Here is a 20578-nt window from a genome sequence, read left to right on the forward strand (position 1 = left end):
GCCCCTTATATTGGCTAGCTATGTGTCTTATAGACCTTAGATTTTTAGAACATGTAACTCCTTATAAAAGGCACTCATTCCAGCATTTCAAATATGTTTTTTTACATAAGTAGAAAGTTTAGAGCCATATGAAGTTGTTGTCATTCCTGAGTTTCTGGTATAACCTAGTTAACATTTATTTTTGGAGGAAAACACTGATTAAGACAGATGATCTGCCAAGCAGAGCCAGAGAGGTAAGCGTGGAGATGGCTAGAAGGAAAAAGGTACTCAATATTTCTGTTTGTGGTGTAGACCTCACCTTAGCTGTGTTACTTCTAGACCCATAAATCCTGCCTACAATTATAGGTTAGGATATAAAAAGGATAAAATATACACTGTGAAGTCAACAACAGATATGGTGAAGAGTAAAAATTCTGACCCCAAGATTTAGAAGAGTAAAACCATGACAAAGCTAAAATAAGCTAGAGGATAAATATAGAGTGCGAAAATAAGGAGGTGGCAAAAGAAAGAAGTGTACAGAAGCAAAATGTTAACATTTGTTCAAATTGAACTCCAATTCTCCAAGTCCTCAAACATTTGTGGAATGAAGGTCTGTAAAACCTGTTACTTAAAAACAGAAAGAAGACTGAAGCTAACAAAGTTACTCAGAGTGATCTCTGGACTGAAGTAACTCCCACAGGTTGGGAGCTCCAGCAGAGCTTGAGGGCAGAGATGGCCTGAAATGCCAGGGTCTGTGATTCTTCAAGTGCCTTTTTAATGCCAGTACAGGTCAATAGCAAGTAATCAGCCTGGAGAGTCACTATTAACAGGTGTTAGTAATATTTCTATGGCCCTAATTGCTTCTATTTTTACTACACAGAAGTGTGTAATACAGACAATACCAGAAACACAATATTCCTTGAGTATCAACGAATTGTTAACAACTTTGCAACTTCAGCTATAAAAGAGTTATAAATGAGGTAGAGATTGGCAGGAGAGATAGTCCAATCACCAACTCTTTTTTTTCTGGGACACTTTTCTCTCTCCTCTTTATGAAACACTCGGCCAACTAAGGTAATGTTAAAAACAAATAAATAAGAACAAAACCACCACTATCCTCCAGGAACCCAGAATAGCCAAAACAATCCTTAAAAAAGAACAAAACTGGAGGACTCACACTTTCTGATTTCAACACTTAGTACAAAGTTAGAGTAATCAAGATAATGCAGTGTTGGCATAAGGATAGATAGACCAGTGGAGTAGAGTTAAGAGTCCGGAAATGAACCCATACATTTACGGTCATCTGATTTTCAAAAAGCTGCTGAGACTATTCAAATGGGGAAGAAACAATTTTTTCAACAAATGGTGCCGGGATGACTGGAGAGCCACATGCAAAAGAATGAAGTTCCTTAATTCACACTATCTAGTTGCCTCGCACGTGAGAGTTAGGGGTGCCCACTCCACAGAGTCCAAAATCCACACCAAACGCTGTAGTCTGCCCTCTGTATTCCATATCCTTGGGTCTGACCAACTGTGGATCATGCAATTCTGTAGTGAATATTTAGTGAAAAAATTCAAGTATAAGTGGAGCCTTACAGTTCAAGCCCGTGTTGTTTATGGGTTAACTGTATAAAGAAATGAACTAAAAATGAAATTTCCAGAATAGGCAAAGCTATAGAGAGAGAAAGTAGATTACTGGTGGCTGAGGCAAGGCAGGAGGAGGTATGGAGATGGGACATGACTGGCAATCCTCATAACAGCTCCACGAGTTTGAATACTTTTGTTCATTCTACAGATGAAAAGCAGAGGCAGAGACAACTGACTCACACAGTTAATAAGGAATTGTAGCAGGAATGAAATATCTCCAAGGGTTGTCGGAAAGACGTCTTCTCCATAGTAAGCACTCAACTTAGGGTAGCTACAAATATCTATACGTTCAACTTGAGTGGTAATTTTTGCCATGCCCTCCTCCGGGGTTTTCCCAACCCAGGGATCCAACCCGCAGCTCTGAGGTCTCCTGCATCTACAGATGGGTTCCTTACCGCTAGCGCCACCTGGGAAGCCTGGAGTGGAGATTCTTGTATCAGAAATACACTGTGCTTTAGACAAAGTCAGGAAAGTAGTCATACTGAGTCAAAGCTAAGTCATATTGAGACAAAACTCTACATCACACTTGGGCACACTTTGTTTTCCCTTTTGAGATGTGGCTATTTCTTACATAACAAAGTATGTAACTCAGGAGATGAATTTCAAAACTTACATGTGACAGGTGTGTTTTCAAATGAAATGGAATCTTGCATGTGAATTCTTATTACCTTGCTCAATTCCTCAAGGTTCCTGGATCAATCTTTCTGCCTAAATGAGTTTCAAAGGGAAAGAATAAAATACGATTCTAGAAGTGTCTTGACCTCTGGGTAAATCCCTTTTATAGTCTTTTCATATATAGAAGTGGGATTTATTCATCATGTTAGTAAAAGGGTGAGAAATTTCTTTACACCTTAAGACTGTTAAACCATAAATGTCTAATTCTAAGCTCTTGGAGCCAACAAACTCAGAACTTGCATTCATTACTTCAGTAGAATACACTCACCGCTCAACCTTAAAGAGCTACAGAATCAGTGGAGGCATTGAGCTGGAGATTTGGAGAACAAACTCATAGAAAATGAAATAATACCCCTTTGGAAAAACATCTGCACAGAATAATGACTTGGACTTTTTTTTTCCTTGACAAAAAAAAAAAAAAAAAAATTCAGATGTTCTTAATTGTGCCTTTGGAGATTAAGGTAGAAACCCTTAATCTCCAACCTTGGACCCAACCCTTAAATCCAACTCTTGGATGGTCAGGCCAGGACTGGAGGGTGGTGTGGACGGAGGGTGGTGTGGATAAGAATTCTCTTCACTGGAGTATTTTATTTCCTGACATCTTAACTTTCTAGCTGTAGAGTCTGTCATTTTTGGATGGACAAATGCTCTCTTCCAGGAAAGTCTCACTTCACTCTCAGCCCATCCCTCTCACCTGAGATGGGCAAGACTAGTTTCCATTCTGTCATTTGCAACTAAATGGGTTTGGGCAAAGTTTGACATCTGAAAATTTCGAATCAGCGAACACAGGTGAAATGAACTCTGCAGTCTCGCTCCTGCTCTGTTTCAATAGGAACATTGCTCCCTCTGCTGGCAACAGTTAGCTATCACCAGGTCTCAAGGATGGTGTGGCAGAAACAGTTTTGAGTCAGACCTGGGGTCAGGATTTCTCTCCTTGTAAAAGCTGTTTGATATTATTCAAGTTACTTTGCTTTTATGAGTCTTAATTTTTGCATCTTTAAAATATCAATGTTAAAGAAACTACTTTTCAAGACTGCTTTATGAGTAGATTGCCACATAAAAGGTCCTTAATAAATGAAAGATAATATCACAATATAAGGAGAAGGCCAGCTTGTTCATCAAGCTTTTCAAAATTGTAACATATGATCTTCAATATTGTTGATTTTCTGGATTTGAGAAAACATACATGTGTTATGTCAGCCTAGTGAGAGGGTAACAGGCAGGAAGGCCAGGGTTCTCCAAATGGAGGAAATAGCCTGCAAGTGTCAGACATTTTTATCTCTCTTAAGCGGCAGGAGGAAACAAACTAGCAATATTTTTTCCTTCTCTATACAAATTTAAAGGGAGGTTTCTCTTAAAATACTGTGTGGCCATAATGACACCTGGTTTCGCCTGAAGTTAGCTATTCTTGAGCCTAGAGATAACCAATGCCTTTTTCTTATGGAAATGTTTGTCTTAAGCTATGCTAATGTACTATGCCTTTACCCCAAACTCTGTCTCCAAGTCGGTTCCACCTCTTGGCCCAGAACCTACTTGACAAACCAGTATGGATATTGTTCCCCTAATCTATGTAAATGAAACTATTTGTATGGTGGTCTGCCCTTCTTCAAGATTCAAGTCAATCATTTTATGGCCCATCTGAATTTTAAGACATTCCTTTCTTTCATTAACAGACTGCTAGTGACTATATAACATCCAGCTAAAGTCTAGCAGGGGGGTACTCTTTCTGCCCCCTTCTGATGCCTATGTCAGAAGCTTTCTCTATCTCCTTTATACTTCAATAAAACTTTATTACACAAAAGCTCTGAGCGATCAAGCCTCGTCTCTAGCCCCGGATTGAATTCTTCTCCTCCGGGGGCCAAGAATCCTGGTGTATTTGCGTGATTCAACAACAACCTTTCACTAGGACGCTATTCTTAAAGAATGTAGAATAGTAACATGTTATTTGTAAAGTTCTTAAAAATTGTCAGTGAGAAATGCTTAACTTAAATTATAGATGCCAAACAGCTCTTTAATAAAATACAGATGCATTAGATAATAAAATATCCTTTAATAAAATACATATTCATTAGATAAAATATAAATTAATGGCTATTCCCCTAACATGATTATGCATATATATATTATATGTAGAATATATTCATATATCATATATATATGATAGAGTGAGGGAATGTTATGATGGAGAAATGCTAGAAGCATTCCCACTAAGGTAAGGAACAAAGCAAAAATGTCCACTATGTACCAACAACATACTGGATGCATTAGTCAGTATATTCATTCAAGGAAAAAATATAAACATTGAAAAAAAGGAAAATTCCATTTGCAAGTAATATGATAATACATTTGGAAAACCCAAGAGAGTCAGTGATAACACTAATATGAACAAAAGACTTCAGTAAGCTAACAGGCTACAAAACTAACATAGACAAATTAATAGTGTGTGTGTTTATACTTGTAACCAATTAGAAGATAAAGGAAGAGAAAATCACATTTACAATAACAGCATAAAAGATAAAAATACTTGAAAAATAAAGCAAATGTTCAAAACCCATATGAGGAAAAATGTAAAACATCCCTGAAAGATAAAGTCCTTGATCTTGGATAAGATGACTTGATATCATAAAGATGTAACTTATCCCTAAATTAACACTACTTCCATAAAATTTCAACAAGTATTTTTCTTGAAATTAGATGAATTTATTTTATTTTTTAAATTAATTTATTTTAGTTGGAGGCTAATTACTTTACAGTATTTTAGTGGTTTTTGTCATACATTGACATGAATTAGCCATGAGTGTAACATGTGTTCCCCATCCTGAACCCCCCTCCCACCTCCCTCCCCATCCCATCCCTCAGGTTCATCCCAGTGCACCAGCCCTGAGCACCCTGTCTCATGCGTCAAACCTGGACTGGCGATCTGTTTCACATATGATAATATACATGTTTCAATGCTATTCTCTCAAATCATCCCACCCTCACCTTCTCCCACAGAGTCCAAACACAGTTCTATACATCTGTGTTTCTTTTGCTGTCTGGCATATAGGGTCATTGTTACCATCTTTCTAAATTCCATATATATGCGTTAGTATACTGTATTGGTGTTTTTCTTTCTAACTTACTCCACTCTGTATAATTGGCTCCAGTTTCATCCACCTCATTAGAACTGATTCAAATGTATTCTTTTTAATGGCTGAGTAATACTCCACTGTGTATATGTACCACAGCTTTCTTATCCATTCGTCTGCTGATGGACATCTAGTTTGCTTCCATGTCCTGGCTATTATACACAGTGCTGTGATGAACACTGGGGCACACGTGTCTCTTTCAGTTCTGGTTTCCTCAGTGTGCATGCCCAGCAGTGGGGTTGCTGGGCCGTGTGGCAGTTTGCATGGAAAAGTGAACACACATGCATATGTGGGAAGCTGGGCGGCGGGGAAGAGTCACTGAGGAGAGATAACCTTTTTAAGGGCTTCCCAGGTGGCACAGTTAGTAAAGAATCCTCCTGCCAGTGTGGGAGACACAGGAGCCTTGGCTTTGATCCCTAGGTCAGGAAGATTCCCTGGAGAAGGAAATGGCAACCCACTCCAGTATTCTTGTCTGGAAAATCCCATGGATAGTAGAGCCTAGGGGGCTACAGTTCATGGGGTTGCAAAAAGTTGAACACAACTGAGCATACACACAAACACAATCTTGTTAAGTACAAATATACTCTAAATCTTCTATAACTAAAACCGTGTGGCATGAACAGATGCGTAGACCTGGGGCATAACTGAAAACTCAGAAACAGAACCAAGTCAACTTTTCTAATGAGTAAAGTGGCATCTCAAACCACGAGGTTAAAGACAGACTTGTTAAAAAATGGTGTTAGGACTACTGCACAGCTATTCGAAAAAAAATTTTCTTTGGATCCATAACATACTTCACATTTCAAGAAAATTTCCAAATGGAAAAATCAGCCAGAAATGTACTAGGAAAAAAAAAACCCAAGTTAATTTATTCATAGTCTTGTGGTGGAGAAAATCTTTTAAAATATGCTCATCATCCAGATGCAATAGTGGAAAATATCAACAAAGTTGACTATGTTAATAAAAATAAATTTTATGAAAAGTGACTATAAGCAAAATCAAAAGACAAGTGACAAACGGGGAAAAATGTAATTGCAACATATACTGTAGATAAAGAACTAATTTCCGTATTTACAAAGCACTCAAACACCGAGAAAAGCAAAGATTTATAAGTACCAAAAAATACAAGCTCCTTTAAACATATGAACTTTATTTATGAGATGAGAAATGCAAATCAAATCTACAATGAAAAAGTTCTTTCAACCTTGTTCTTTGCTTGAAAAAGTTCATAATAAGTCATTTCAAAAAGCCACATGAAGATATCACTTCTTACTGACAGATTGGCAAGCATTCAAAAGCATGAAATCATACTTTTCAGTGATCGAGTGAAACTTGGAACTGAGCTGGGTATTAGATGATATATTCATGTTTTTCCATAACATCTTATAGAAAAAACTTATTGTACGAAAGCTAAATTTCTTGGATGTGATTATGGGGTTGTGGTTATGAAGGAGTGTATGTTTACATGTCCTAAGGAAAAAATATTCTTGGGTATTTATGGGTAAGATATGAGGCCTGAAAATTTAGTTTCAAATATTTCAGCTCAGTGGAAGCAGTGTGTGCTTTTACTATAGACTAGTTCTGATTCAGGGACATTTGGCAATGATTGGAGATATTTCCATGTCACTGCTTGGGAACGGGATGCTCTAGGAATCTAATGAGTAGAGAACAGGGATACTGTTAAACAGCATACAAAGTACAGGACACCCCCTAAACAACCCATAATGTCAATACTGGCAATGTTTAGAAACCTGATACAGATAAAGCAAATGTGCCTAAAGTTAACAGTTGGGTATTCTAGGTGATTGTATCATTATGCTATTCTTTCAAATTCCTGTATCAGTTCAGTTCAGTCACTCAGTCGTGTCTGACTCTTTGTGACCCCATAGACTGCAGCACACCAGGCCTCCCTGTCCATCACCAACTCCCAGAGTTTACTCAAACTCATGTTCATTGGGTCAGTGATGCCATCCAATCATCTTGCCCTCTGTCGTCCCCTTCTCCTCTCGCCTTCAATTTTTCCCAGAATCAGGGTTTTTTCAAATGAGTCAGCTCTTCGCATCAGGTGGCCAAAGTATTGGAGTTTCAGCTTCAACATCAGTCCCTGCAATGAACACTCAAGACTAATTTCCTTTAGGATGGACTGGTTGGATCTCCTTGCAACTCCAAGGGACTCTCAAGAGTCTTCTCCAACACCACAGTTCAAAAGCATCAATTCTTCGGTGCTCAGCTTTCTTTATAGTCCAACTCTCACATCTATGCATGACTACTGGAAAAACCATAGCTTTGACTAGATGAAACTTTTTGGCAAGTAACGTCTCTGCTTTTTAATAGGCTGTCTGGATTGGTCATAACTTTTCTTCCAAGGAGCAAGCGTCTTTAATTTCATGGCTGCAGTCACCATCTGCAGTGATTTTGGAGACCAAAAAAATTAAGTCTGCCACTGTTTCCACTGTTTCCCCATCTATTTACCATGCAGTGATGGGACGGGATGCCATAATCTTAGTTTTCTGAATGTTGAGCTTTAAGCCAACTTTTTCACTCTCCTCTTTCACTTTCATCAAGAGGCTCTTTAGTTCTTCTTCACTTTCTGCCATAAGGGTGGTGCATATCTGAGGTTATTAATATTTCTCCTGGCAAATAAGCAGGGTGACAATATACAGCCTTGACATACTCCTTTTCCTATTTGGAACCAGTCTGTTGTTCCATGTCCAGTTCTAACTGTTGCTTCCTGGTCTGCATACAGATTTCTCAGGAGGCAGGTCAGGTGGTATTGTATTCCCATCTCTAAGAATTTTCCATAGTTTGTTGTGGTCCACACAAAGGCTTTGGCATAGTCAATAAAGCAAAAGTAGATATTTTTTTCTGAAACTCTCTTGCTTTTTTGATGATCCAATGGATGTTGGCAATTTTATCTCTGGTTCCTCTGCCTTTCCTACATCCAGCTTAAACATCTGGAAGTTCATGGTTCATGTACTGTTGACACCTGGCTTGGAGAATTTTGAATATTACTTTACTAGTGTGTGAGATGAGTGCAATTGTGCGGTAGTTTGAGCATTCTTTGGCATTGCCTTCTTTGGGGTTGGAATGAAAATTTCTGTATGTTTGAAAATTTTTAAGCAAAACATTTAGGGAAAAGGTAAATTGTGTAATAAAAGAAGTCTAGGAAAGAAAAAAAGAAGCTGAATTGCTAAACTGACATTGCTGCCAAAATCTTGGCTTTCTCTGCCCACTGAGGCCGAATAAAAAATATGAGACAGAGTTTGCAGGAAATAGAAAGATGGCTTTAATCCTCATCCAGGTGAGGGGAGAATACAACAATCTAGTGCCTCGAAGAACTGTACCCGCACTGTGGAGAGTCTGAGGGGATCATATAAATGGGCCTCGAAGTCTGGGGCATCCTTTGTCACCCTGTTCTCCTCCTGCCGTCAGTCTTTCCCAGTATCAGGGTCTTTTCTAATGAATCGGCTCTTTGCATCAGGTAGCCAAAGTACTGGAGCTTCAGTTTTAGCATTAGTCCTTCCAATGGATATTCAGGATTGATTTCCTTTAGGATTGACAAGTTTGATCAACTTGCAGTCCAAGGGACTCTCAAGGGAATTTTCCAACACCACAGTTCAAAAGTACCAGTGCTCAGCTTCTTTGGTGTTCAGCCTTTTTTATGGTCCAACTCTCACATCCATACATGACTACTGGGAAAACCATAGCTTTGACTATACAGACCTTTGTTGGCAAAGTAATTTCTCTGCTTTTTAGTATGTTGTTTATGTTTGTCATAGCTTTTCTTCCAAGGAGCAAGTGTCTTTTAAGTTGAGAAAATTATCAAGCATGGCTTTTATAAAGCTTCTTTTATAATGTATATATTTTCTCCTAGGTTTTCACTGATCATCAAGTAGATGATTTTGTCCTTTTAAAACTAAATCAAAACAAGCAAATTGGGAAACCAGCAGTGAATTTCTTCCTTACTGGGCTCAGAGACCCATAGCTAAAAAATAGACCTTAGAAAACAGTTATTTAAAAATTTTTCCTTGCCAGGTTAATGTTTATGGTAACAGCATAATTGGTGTGGTTTGCAAACCTCTAGTTTTATCTTATTTTATCATCCATTCTGCCCAGATGTCAGGGACTAGGAAGGTGTTGGAAAGTGTGAAATGAGTCTACAAAAAAGGGGGTGGTTATTTATAGTAGAGCTGACTATAAAAATGCTGAGCTCTAACCAGATCTGACTTGCACCCTTCATTTGTACTTTGACATTCTTCGGGCTCATCTCAGTCTCTGCTGTTCTCACTGTTCCTTCTTTTCCCAGATTGTTTTATCATGAAAAGTAACAATAGAATGAGTTGATTTTTTTGGTATCACTTCCCACTGTACTTTCCATTCCCAGTAAGTCTTGTTTCTCTGCCTTCTCCACCTGTGAAGGCACCTGTCCAAGTCTTTGTAGGAAGGATGGAACATATGACTAAGAATAAAGAAGTCAGAGCTGTTTTGAATTTCAAGGACTAAAAGAAAAAGAAAAAAAATCACAGAAGAAATGAAAGTTTTCATAAGCCAGCTTTGAATGCAAAGATCCAGGTACTTGAGAAAAGGGTCGTCTGAATTGCAAAAGATTCACTTTAAATAAATCAAAAACATTGTTTATTAACTGAACTACCATAAAATAGGAAGGATATAAGATACAACTAAAGTTCAGCATTCCCTTTCAAAAAGCGATTGAGGTGTTTGCCAGCTGGTGGAAATGTTGCAAGAAGGGGGACCTCTTCTAGGGCTGCAGAGTAATGCTGACCAAGCAAGAGACTTCACTGGGAAGGGGTGCCTGGGGGGAGAGCTGGAGGTCAAGGGAACCCAGAACTGCTCTGCCATGTGACTCGCTCTCTCAGGTTTTATGGTGATGGGGTTAGTTTCCGGGTTGTCTCTGGCCAATCATCCTGACTCAGGGTCTTCCCTAGTGGTGAGCACATTGCTCGGCCAGGGTGGATTCCAATAAGTAGGATTCTGGGAAGTTGGTAGGACATATGGACTGGCATGTCCTCTTTGCTTTTGATCATTCCTGAGTCCTTCTGATTGATAGTGGCTTGTTAGTTTCATGTTCCTTACCAAGACCTCCTATCCTAAAACAACTCAGGCAAATGGTTACTATGGTGCTTGGCCAGGGTTGGCTGTTCCTGGCCGTGGGTCCCCTAACAGAAGAAAGAAAGTCAGAGAAGTCTAAGGAAGTCATAGGGGGGTGCCTCTGAGCACCCTTCTCCTACCCTCTGGAGAGTAGAAGCCCCCAGACACATTTGAGGGGCTTCATGGTAGAACATTCTATGGGAATGTTCTATGGGAGAAGGACGTCTTATAACATTCTATGGGATGCACAAGGCAGCCACAGCAGAGTGGAAAGGGGCATGCTGAGGGTATTTAGGCCAAGGGGGGCTGAGGAGAGGCTGGATTACCTTACGGTGTCACACTCAGTCAGCAACGATTTTGTGTTCAGTGAGGGGTGTGGAGTTGGGAGTGGAGATGGGACACACTACGAGACTCAACCTTGGTATTCTCCAGTCATTTTCTGGTTAATTCAAACTCAGCCCTTTATTCTTCAAACTACCGCACAATTACATTCATCTCACACGTTAGCAAAGTAATACTCAAAATCCTCCAAGCCAGGCTTCAACAGTACGTGAACGGAGAACTTCCAGTTGTTCGAGCTGGATTTAGAAAAGGCAGAGGAACCAGAGATCAAATTGCCAACATCCGTTAGATCATTGAAAAAGTGAGAGAGTTCCAGAAAAGCATCTATTTCTGTTTTATTGACTATGCCAAAGCCCTTGACTATGTGGATCACAACAAACTGTGGAATTCTTCAAGATATGGGAATGCCAGACCACCTTACCTGCCTCCTTAGAAATCTGTATGCAGATCAGGAAGCAATAGTTAGAACTGAACATGGAACAACAGACAGGTTCCAGATAGGAAAAGGAATATGTCAAGGCTGTATATTGTCACCCTGTTTATTTAACTTACATGCAGAAACATCATGAGAAACACTGAGCTGAATGAAGCACAAGCTGGAATCAAGATTGCCAGGAGAAATATCAATAACCTCAGATATGCAGATGACACCACCCTTATGGCAGAAAGTGAAGAAGAACTAAAGAGCCTCTTGAAAGAGGAGAGTGAAAAAGTTGGCTTAAAACTCAATATTCAGGAAAGGAAGATAATGGTATCTGGTCCCATCACTTCATGGCAAATAGATGAGGACGTAATGGAAACAGTGACCAGCTTTATTTTTTTGGGCTCCAAAATCACTGCAGATGGTGACTTCAGCCATGAAATTAAAGGACGCTTGCTCCTTGGAAGACAAGTTATGACTAACCTAGACAGCATGTTAAAAAGCAGAGACATTACTTTGCCAACAAAAGTCCATTTAGTCAAAGAGATGGTTTTTCTAGTAGTCATACATGGATGTGAGAGTTGAACTATAAAGAAAGCTGAGTGCCAAAGAATTGATGCTTTTGAACTGTAGTGTTGGAGAAGACTTTTGAAAGTCCCTTGGACTGCAAGGAGATCCAAACAGTCCATCCTAAAGGAAATCAGTCCTGAATATTCATTGGAAGGACTGATGTTGAAGCTGAAACTTCAATACTTTGGCCACGTGATGGCGAAGAACTGACTCGTTGGAAAAGACCCTGATGCTGGGAAAGATTGAAGGCAGGAGGAGAAGGGGACGATGGTTGAATGGTTGGATGGCATCACTGACCCAACGGACATGAGTTTGAGTAAACTCTGGGAGTTGGTGATGGACAGGGAGGCCTGGCGTGCCGCAGTCTGTAGGGTCACAAAGAGTCGGACATAACTGAGTGACTGAACTGAACTGAAGACTGAGTTATAAACTAGAAGCAACTGAGAAAAGGTTTCTATAAACAACAACAACAACAACAACAAAACTAGATCTTGAACTGATCAAACATTAAGAAACACGGGAAATTCCTCTTTATAGATTGTATATATATGTTTTTTTAATTTCTGAGTTAAAGCACTCCTTTCATTTGAATCCACCCACACACCTTCTCAGATGCTAATGACTCGATCTGATAAATGCACAATTCATTCTAAACCCGTTTCATATATTTATCATTAAGTTCCAAAACTTTCCTTTCAGTGTAGACTGTAATCACAGTAATAACTTATTATACAAAGAATTATTTTAATGGTATAAAAATGGTATAAAACAAAAACCAAAGATTATTCATATAACAATATTTAAAACTGGGGTGATACAATAAGTAAAAATGAATGATACTTTTGGGTGAAGTATATTTTCAAGTGTTTATTCAAAAAATATTTCTTCTTTACTATTTTTCTCTTACAGCTTTTAAGAAAACAAGAATAATTCTTCATATATTAGCATTAATATTAAGCATCCCATATATCTTATGGGTTTGTACATTGAATTTCAATACAATATTATCTACTAAAATATGTTGATTTATTTTTATTTTACATTCTGGGTAGGATTAAAATAAATAATATAAAAATAACTTAACAATTCTATGAAATATCTACTATATTCCAGGTTTGGGAACACAAAAATAAATAAATGGTCCCTGCCATTAAGAGGCTCACAATCTAATGGGGGAGATACACAAATCAAACAGAAATTTAATGTAGTATGACAGCTTTGAGAATGGTATGTACAAAGAACTACACAACCTTAAAAGGGTCACTTAATGCAGAATGGTAGAAAGTAGGAATGGTTTCCAGGTTAGGATGATACACTGCACAAAAGAATTTACGAAGAAAATTGCTGATGAGTGAAAAGAAGAACATTCCTATAGTGGGGATTACTGAATAATCCTAGAGACTGGACTGCCTGATCTTCAAGGTCCCTTCCAACCCTAAGAAGACAGTAGGAGATAACACTGGCATGCTGCAGTCCATGGGATCGCAAAGAGTTGGACATGACTGAGTGACTGAACTGAACAGAACTGAACTGAACCAGTCATCACCTACTTGATTCAACAAAGGGAATCTGTATAGAGCGGGACATATTCCTCATATTTTTCTACTTGTTAAATATTGAGTTCCTGGACTCTTACTTTTCATGCAATAGAGCATAATTTAAGAAGAAAATCCCATACTAACTAAAATGTTTTGTAGTCACGTTACCTATGGTGCTGATCACAGTTTCAGACTGAACAATCTCGTAGCGCGAGTAATGTGTCATCTACTTTTAAGTAAAAGAGAACAAAAGTTAAAGGTTCCTATAAAGCTATAAACTCTAACAAATTCAAGTATATAGGTTTCTTGTAAATAATATTTTCCTTTCTTTTAAATGTGGAAAACCAAAAAGGAGCTGGTCCTTTTTCTTGGTTATCTACAAGGAGTACACTAGATGGTGCTATAAGATGTCAGAAAGAAGATAAGTTTTACCAAGAAAAACAGCGTGGAGTTTCTGATGGCACTTTCCATACATTTCAGCCCCTGAGAGTAATCTGAGGTTTGTAGGCAAGTAATGGGGAACTTAATCTCACAAATGAGTCTGGTTGGACTCATTTAAAATTAAACCACATGTTTAACACAAAATGTTTTCAGTGTTTGACAATTCAATCTGCACTGAAATGGAAAATTTTAAGTTATTAAAATATACATTTATTATACATTTAAACATATTGCTATTAATTTCATTTAGGGATTTTGCCCATGGGCCTATGTCTAACAATTAATAAATCTCTAAATCAGTTCCTTCACATGGTTTCTTGAATTTTCAAATTATCATTAAGCAGAGAACACTAATAAAACTCTCTAATCATTAAAATGCTGAAGTACTGCAACAGACCAACACAAATACATGAAATAATACATTTTGAAATCACCCTATCAGTATAGTATTTTTAAATAAATAACATTTCATGGTTTTTCCACATTACAGTAAAACCAGAAACATTTAGGTAAAACATTATTTTACCTAAAGTGCAAAATAAAAACAAAGTTTTATTTTTTATATTTTCTATTTAGTTTTCTTTTAAATGTTAAATAGTAAAAAGGCAAACAAAAAAAATGGGCGGTTAGAGACATACTTTTTATAATCTAAGAGTCATTTTAGTTTTAAACTCTCAAATTTAGGAGAGTTTTCTGCTTATCTTTCCAGTTCTGCTTCTAGAATTTCCCCCCACGTGTCTGCATCCATTGGGTACATGATTTTTTCTGGTAGGCTGATAGGAGAACATATGTTGCTGTATCTGCCACTTAGCCATTCATGTTTCACTTTACTCTTCTGGTAATTCCTCAGTAGTATGACCTGAAAGAAGTAAACCACCATTGTTAATGGCAATCCACTCCAGGATTCTTGCCTGGAGAATTCCATGGAGAGAGGAGCCTGGCAGGCTACAGTCCATGGCAAAGAGCGACTAACACTATTTACTACTACTACTACCACCACTGTTAAAGAAGGTAGTCAGTGATTGGTGAGTGAGTCTGTTTGAAGCTAGAGAAGCTGATTGAAAGGCTGAAAAGATTAAGTATTTACAATGATACACGTCTATTAAATGTGTGTGTGAGTGCGCACGTACAGAACAGTGTGAGTAACACAGTTTGCTGGGGATTTTGGATATGTGGAGTAAAATGTAGCCATTGTGGTTTATGAGGTAAATGCTCCCCAAATTCAGAAGGATAGATGGGAGATATCCTTTTTGCAGGAAAAGAATATAATTGGACTTTAACTCCCAAAGCCAACCCATTCTCCCAAAGCCAACCCACTCTGTATGTCATTCTGTATATGAAATCCTCTCTCCAAGCCAGAAGGTAGAGTGTGGCTCAAACAGACCACCGTATTGTCAAGAGGACTTCATATTTCAAAGGTTAAACTTACCCTCCAGGGATAACCACTCTCTAGATCGTCGTCTATCTCTCTTTGACATACAGCTCTTACAGTCAGGCAGTGAGGTTTCCATAAGGAGTCGCTGTGTCTTATTGCATGATTCCAGCTCCTGCATGTCACTGAAGCCCTGCACAAGCTCCGGATGTCTAGCTGACTGAAAATTTTAAAAGTAACTTCTGGAGGCAGCAGTTCAACAAAATTATTTGGACACTCTTTTTTTTCCCTTTCAGCATCCACAGAGTTCCATTCTATGTCAGAAACTCTTGAAGCATGGTTTCTCTTGGAGTTTTTCTTCATAGCTTGGTATTTTAGTGAATTATCCTCATATATAACCTGAAAGGCAAAGGTTAAAAATATTTACTGCCTTTAGATCAGACTGTAGACCCCGCTTTGAGTTAGATACTTTCGTGGTTAGATTTAATGAACTTTAACTTTCTTGACTTGAGCTCTTCAGTCTGTCAAATGGAGCCAGTGATGCTTCTCTGGTGAGTCTTCTTACAAGGATGAACAGAGATGATGAGTGAAGAATCTAGCCCTACATCTGAACTGCACGCAGGAGAAACCGAACACATGCTACTCCTTTTCTTCTTTTTAGATATTTTTGGTAAATGCGTTTGTTTCTAAACATTTTTCTACTTCCAAAGAAAATTATCTGAAAAAGAGATGTGATTCTTCACATTCAATCTATAATTTCTTTTTAGTAGTAGAAATAACTATTGTGAGAACACATTCTATTCCAAGTATTGATTGAAAAAACTTTTGAAAATGTGTATGTTTCAATTCTACTCAACACACTGAATACTAGTCTGTGGGAACAAATGCCTTGTCTTTAAGTTTTTCACTTATAACTTATGACTTAAAGACAAACCTGATGAACTTTTAATAGTTTATATAAGAATTGTTTATCTACTTGCACTTAATGGGTAGGTGCTCACATTTGACACAAAAGCTGTCTGAAATGGATAAGAGGTTGAGGTCTGGGCTATACTGACAAAATCTCTAATATTCAATCAGTTATAAGAGTTGTGTTTTAGAAATAGCTTCTTGAGGCTATTCCACATGTATAGTTAATTATGAACTAAGATAACTAGTCATTAAGCCATCAAACAACAGTGACTAACAACTATAAACAATATTTATAACATCTAGGTAAAGCACATGACTAAAGATTGAAAGTCCAGTTTGAGCTAATTTACCTAAGGTGAGTGGTATAGGCTCCTGATATTAGTTGAAAGCATGGAGGTATTTTGGCATATAAAGACAGTTCATATTTACTTAAGATCAGTTTATTCCGGTTTGTACTTCCTTTTATAGTGAGGGGTGTTGGTGCAGGAGGGGTTTCAGATACAGCTAATACTTCATTTATTTTAGCTAATAAAAAATTCCCCTTTCTAGATGTGCTACTCACCTATATATTTCTAAACCTGCCAAGACCACAGATGCTCCCGTTCATTTGGTTATGGATCCAAGTTGGCTACAGTGGTCAGAATTTTAATGTCTGAGTTTAACATAAGATTTCCTCTTGAGAGTTTGGGGAAGTAAGAAAGCAACCTGCAAAAAATAAGTTCATAAGTCAAGTTTTTGCCCTTCCACCCTCTAGCCCTCATCAATATAAACTAAAGCCAAACTACTCTATTCTTGAAAAGAATCTCATACTAGGAAAAAGTTACTGTGCATTTAAACGCACATTTGTTATTTCTCCTAAGATCTCACTGGAGATAAAATACGTCCTCCCGTTACAATTATTCCACGAGGCAGATGAAAGAATTTGAATTTAACAGATGGGGGTGCCTAAACCCCACTATGTTTCTTCTTCTAAGTCCCATTTTGCCTGGATGTTTAGAAACCTATCCTCTTCTTTCTAAACCAAACTTTGCTAAATTACCTCTCTAATTAGGTGACAGGTCATCCCTCTTTCAGGTGTCACACGGAGGGAGGAATCGTAAAGCAGGGCAGACGCCCGGCTCTCGGGGAGCCTCCACCCCAGGCAGACACTACAGGCCGGAAGGAATGACCCCACGTCTCATGTGAACCACCCTCCTGGCATGCCCGGAGCCGACAGCAGCTGTCGGAGTCCAAATACCTGGGCATTGACAGGTAAACAATAACAACTGTCAGCACCGACTGTCACCGCAGCTCCGGTCGGCCGAACAGAGGCTGTGCGAGCGCCAGGGCCGCGCCCCGGATCACGCCTGCCAGATCTCAGCGTAAAGGGAAGACCCGTCTCCTACCTACTGGGCAGCTGCTACCTCTCGATCCGCGATTTAAATTGTCCAGAATTCGAATCCTTCCCTCTAGTCCCTGTCTTCCCACCCACTCTAGCCCCGCCTTGCTGACTCGGATTTCGCACAGGCGCAGAGAGGGGAGCGCATTGCCTCCTGGGATTGGTAGTTTTCTCAGGGCGCCTGAGATCGTCAGTGGAGGAGAAGGGAAGGCGTCATGGACTACAAGGACCGGCGTCCTCCGAGCCGGGTGGGCGGTTGAGAAGGGCTGGGGTTGGGGGGTTGGGTAACCGGGGCTTTTAAAAAACAGATTGGAGGCGGTGTGAAAAGGGATTCCCTGAGTACGTCACTGGCCGGAGTGGAAGGGCGGGGTTTGGTCCCCCTTGGTGGGGCCCCATCTCCGCGCAGCCGGGGCATACTCGAGGGCAGTCTTTGCTCTACCTCCCCCTGTGTTTCTTGGGGCCTCTCTGGGCCCAGCGCCTGTCGTTGGAAGGCGGAAACGGTTGCAGGGTCTCGCTTCTTGCGAAGGGGTCTGTTTAATCCTCGCCGCCATGTCCGGGGGCTTCGAGCTGCAGCCGCAGGACGGCGGCCCCCGGGTGGCCTTGGCGCCCGGGGAGACGGTCATCGGCCGCGGGCCGCTTCTGGGAGTAAGTGTGGCGGGGGTTCGGCGGCCCCGGAGAACCGCGAGGTCCTGGCGGGCTCCTGAGGCCCTACTGTGGGTCCTGCCCAGGTTCCCCACCGCTCCGGCCAGGCCTTTCTGGATTTTAGAAGTTTGAAGGCAGCACGTTTTTCAGTCAACTTGAACTAACTCGCAGACGTTTCCTTCTGCTGCCTTTAAAAAGCACTGACCTGGATTATCGTCATTAGTGTTTTTACCCCGGAGAAGGCAATGGCTCCCCACTCCGGTACTCCTGCCGGGAGAATCCCGTGGACGGAGGAGCCTGGAAGGCTGCGGTCGCTGGGGTCGCTGAGGGTCGGACACGACTGAGCGACTTTACTTTCACTTTTCACTTTCATGCATTGGAGAAGGAAATGGCAACCCACTCCAGTGTTCTTGCCTGGAGAATCCCAGGGACGGGGGAGCCTGGTGGGCTGCCGTCTATGGGGTCACACAGAGTCGGACACGACTGAAGTGACTTAGCAGCAGCAGCGTTTTACCCGGAGGTCGGCAAACTGTGGCCCTGGCTCCAAATCCAGCCTGCAGTTGTTGGGACCCACATACTAAGAATGCTTCTCAGATTTTAAAATGTAAACAAAAAAACCTGTATTAGCCTTTCAGGGAGAAGATTTTCTCTAAGGGTTGGGAATATTGCCTGTTGTCTTGATAAGCCACGATATTTATGGTAGTTTCTGGCCCTTAACAGAAAAAGTCTGCCAACCTCTGATGTTAGTTTTTCTAGAATAATTTCTTTTAAGCTTTGGTCCATCTGGTGGTACTGCTTGGGCTTTACTTTTATTGTAAAAATCTTTTTTAGTAACGTCAGTGACTCACCGTTATATAGTGTGTAGAATTCCAGGCATTGATCCTGTACCAGCTTCTTTAAACCTTTCCAGACTTTTTGAGTTAGGTGCTCTTATCGTCATTGTTCAAATGAGAAAATCGAGTTATTTAAAGGACACACACAACAAGATTTTGGGTAACAGAGCGCAACTGGGTTATGTATTCTTTCTCTGGGGTGTTTAGGAGTTAGAAAACTTGCCTGTAACATTCTGGAAATTTGTAGATCTCTCACTAAATACATATATATTGTTTTCTCTACATTCGACGTGTCTTGTTTACTGGCCACTGTATGCTGCGCATCTGCAGACCCTAGCACTGCGGGGCACACAGAGATAAAATGGGTACTTGCCCTTCAGTTTTCTCTTGGGCTGTCTGAACAAAGCTGTGTCAGTGAGCCTATACCAGGGAGTTAAGGAGTCTGGTCACTTAGCCTGATTAACCACCAGTGTCTAAATGGAACTTTGGTATTAGACTTAGGACCCCTCTCGGAGCAGAAAAAAGAAAGGTGGTTCAAGGTGGTGATGGGGAAATTAGTTTTAGAGGAGTGTGAGTGTATGTATATGTAGTGGGATTGTTGAGAAACTTCAAGTTTACTTGCTGGTTTTTTTTTTTTTTTTTTTTTACTTAAATGTGTATTACTTTTCTCTATAGTCTATTATATACATAATAGTATATTATGTACATAGTAATAGTATAGTATACTATACTATCACAATAGTAATTGACAGTAATAGTATTTTCTCCATAGTCTATTATATACAAACCTTTGGAGGAACTGCTTGGGAGGTTTTCTCCCTCTCCTTCCAGTCTTCCTTCCTTTCTTCTTCCCATCTGTCCTTTGCTCTCCTCCCTCCCCCTCTATTCCTCATTCGCTCTCCCTCCCTACTTCTCTCTCTCATTTCATCTCAATTAGAAATAGAGTATCTGCTTCATCTAGAAATCTTATGTCTGGTTACTAATGAGTTTTAATTTACTTAACAAATCGTGTAACTAACGTAGAGTACTATGGATTGGGTTAAATGATGGGTGAATTTTAGGCCTCTGTTTTATAAACTTGGCACCAGGTCACAGACCCTTCATTATTTGTAGCTTGCTGTTTGCTAATAGGTTTGCTAATATGAGACAAGCTTATTTGATTTCTGTTTTTTAAAATGGTAAGGAATAGGAAGTCAATTATCTGGTCAGGATTAAGCTTTTCCTTTTTGAATAGTCATTCGATGATGAGATTCTGTTGCCAAGTTTGATGGGTATTAGAAGTGAATGATACTAGATGTGTTGAAGGAAAACTTTGAAGAACAAACAAATCACCTTGTGGTTTTCAAGATTTTGGAGCTGACAGGTGTTTCTTCTCTGCAGTGGTTTAAAACTCCACACGAGGGCTGCAGTTTCAAACAACAATTCCAGTGAAGGTTTTTTTTTTTTTTTGTCTTCATGGTGTGTGAGAGAGCACATAGTTCTAAGTCAGAAAACTCAGGGAATTTAATTCATATCTATCATAAGTGATTAATAATAGGATGATTTTTTTTACTCTCTTAATTAGTCATGTCTTTTGGAAACAAATTTCACA

At 39.6% G+C, this 20578-nt stretch overlaps 2 protein-coding genes across 7 annotated transcripts in view; one reads left to right on the top strand and one right to left on the bottom strand.

The window, feature by feature from the left end:
• Positions 1–11960: 11960 nt before the first annotated feature.
• Positions 11961–17623, bottom strand: FBXO48 (F-box protein 48). Of its 4 annotated transcripts, none has more exons than XM_061432842.1 (4): positions 17520–17623; positions 16697–16839; positions 15280–15621; positions 11961–14709 (listed from the first exon to the last, which is right to left on the bottom strand). In XM_061432842.1, the coding sequence occupies exons 3-4, from the start codon at positions 15583–15585 to the stop codon at positions 14548–14550; spliced, it is 468 nt and encodes a 155-aa protein (XP_061288826.1). In that variant the 5' UTR covers positions 15586–15621; positions 16697–16839; positions 17520–17623; the 3' UTR covers positions 11961–14547. The 4 variants fall into 4 exon arrangements, with proteins under 4 accessions (XP_061288826.1, XP_061288828.1, XP_061288830.1 ...); XM_061432844.1 differs by having other exon boundaries at positions 17372–17620; XM_061432846.1 differs by lacking the exon at positions 17520–17623 and adding an exon at positions 17174–17325.
• A 16-nt stretch (positions 17624–17639) lies between these two features.
• APLF (aprataxin and PNKP like factor) overlaps positions 17640–20578 on the top strand; it is a 95669-nt gene continuing 92730 nt past the window's right edge. For 2 of the 3 annotated variants that reach the window (XM_061432841.1, XM_061432839.1), the window contains exon 1: positions 17859–18157. In XM_061432841.1, the coding sequence (XP_061288825.1) occupies positions 18062–18157 (96 nt within the window). In that variant the 5' untranslated portion in view covers positions 17859–18061. Of the gene's footprint in view, positions 17761–17858; positions 18158–20578 lie in introns of those variants that run through there. The other variant, XM_061432840.1, reaches the window with a different exon arrangement.

The sequence above is a fragment of the Bos javanicus genome, chromosome 11 (assembly GCF_032452875.1).
Source record: "Bos javanicus breed banteng chromosome 11, ARS-OSU_banteng_1.0, whole genome shotgun sequence".
NCBI classification, from domain to species: domain Eukaryota; kingdom Metazoa; phylum Chordata; class Mammalia; order Artiodactyla; family Bovidae; genus Bos; species Bos javanicus.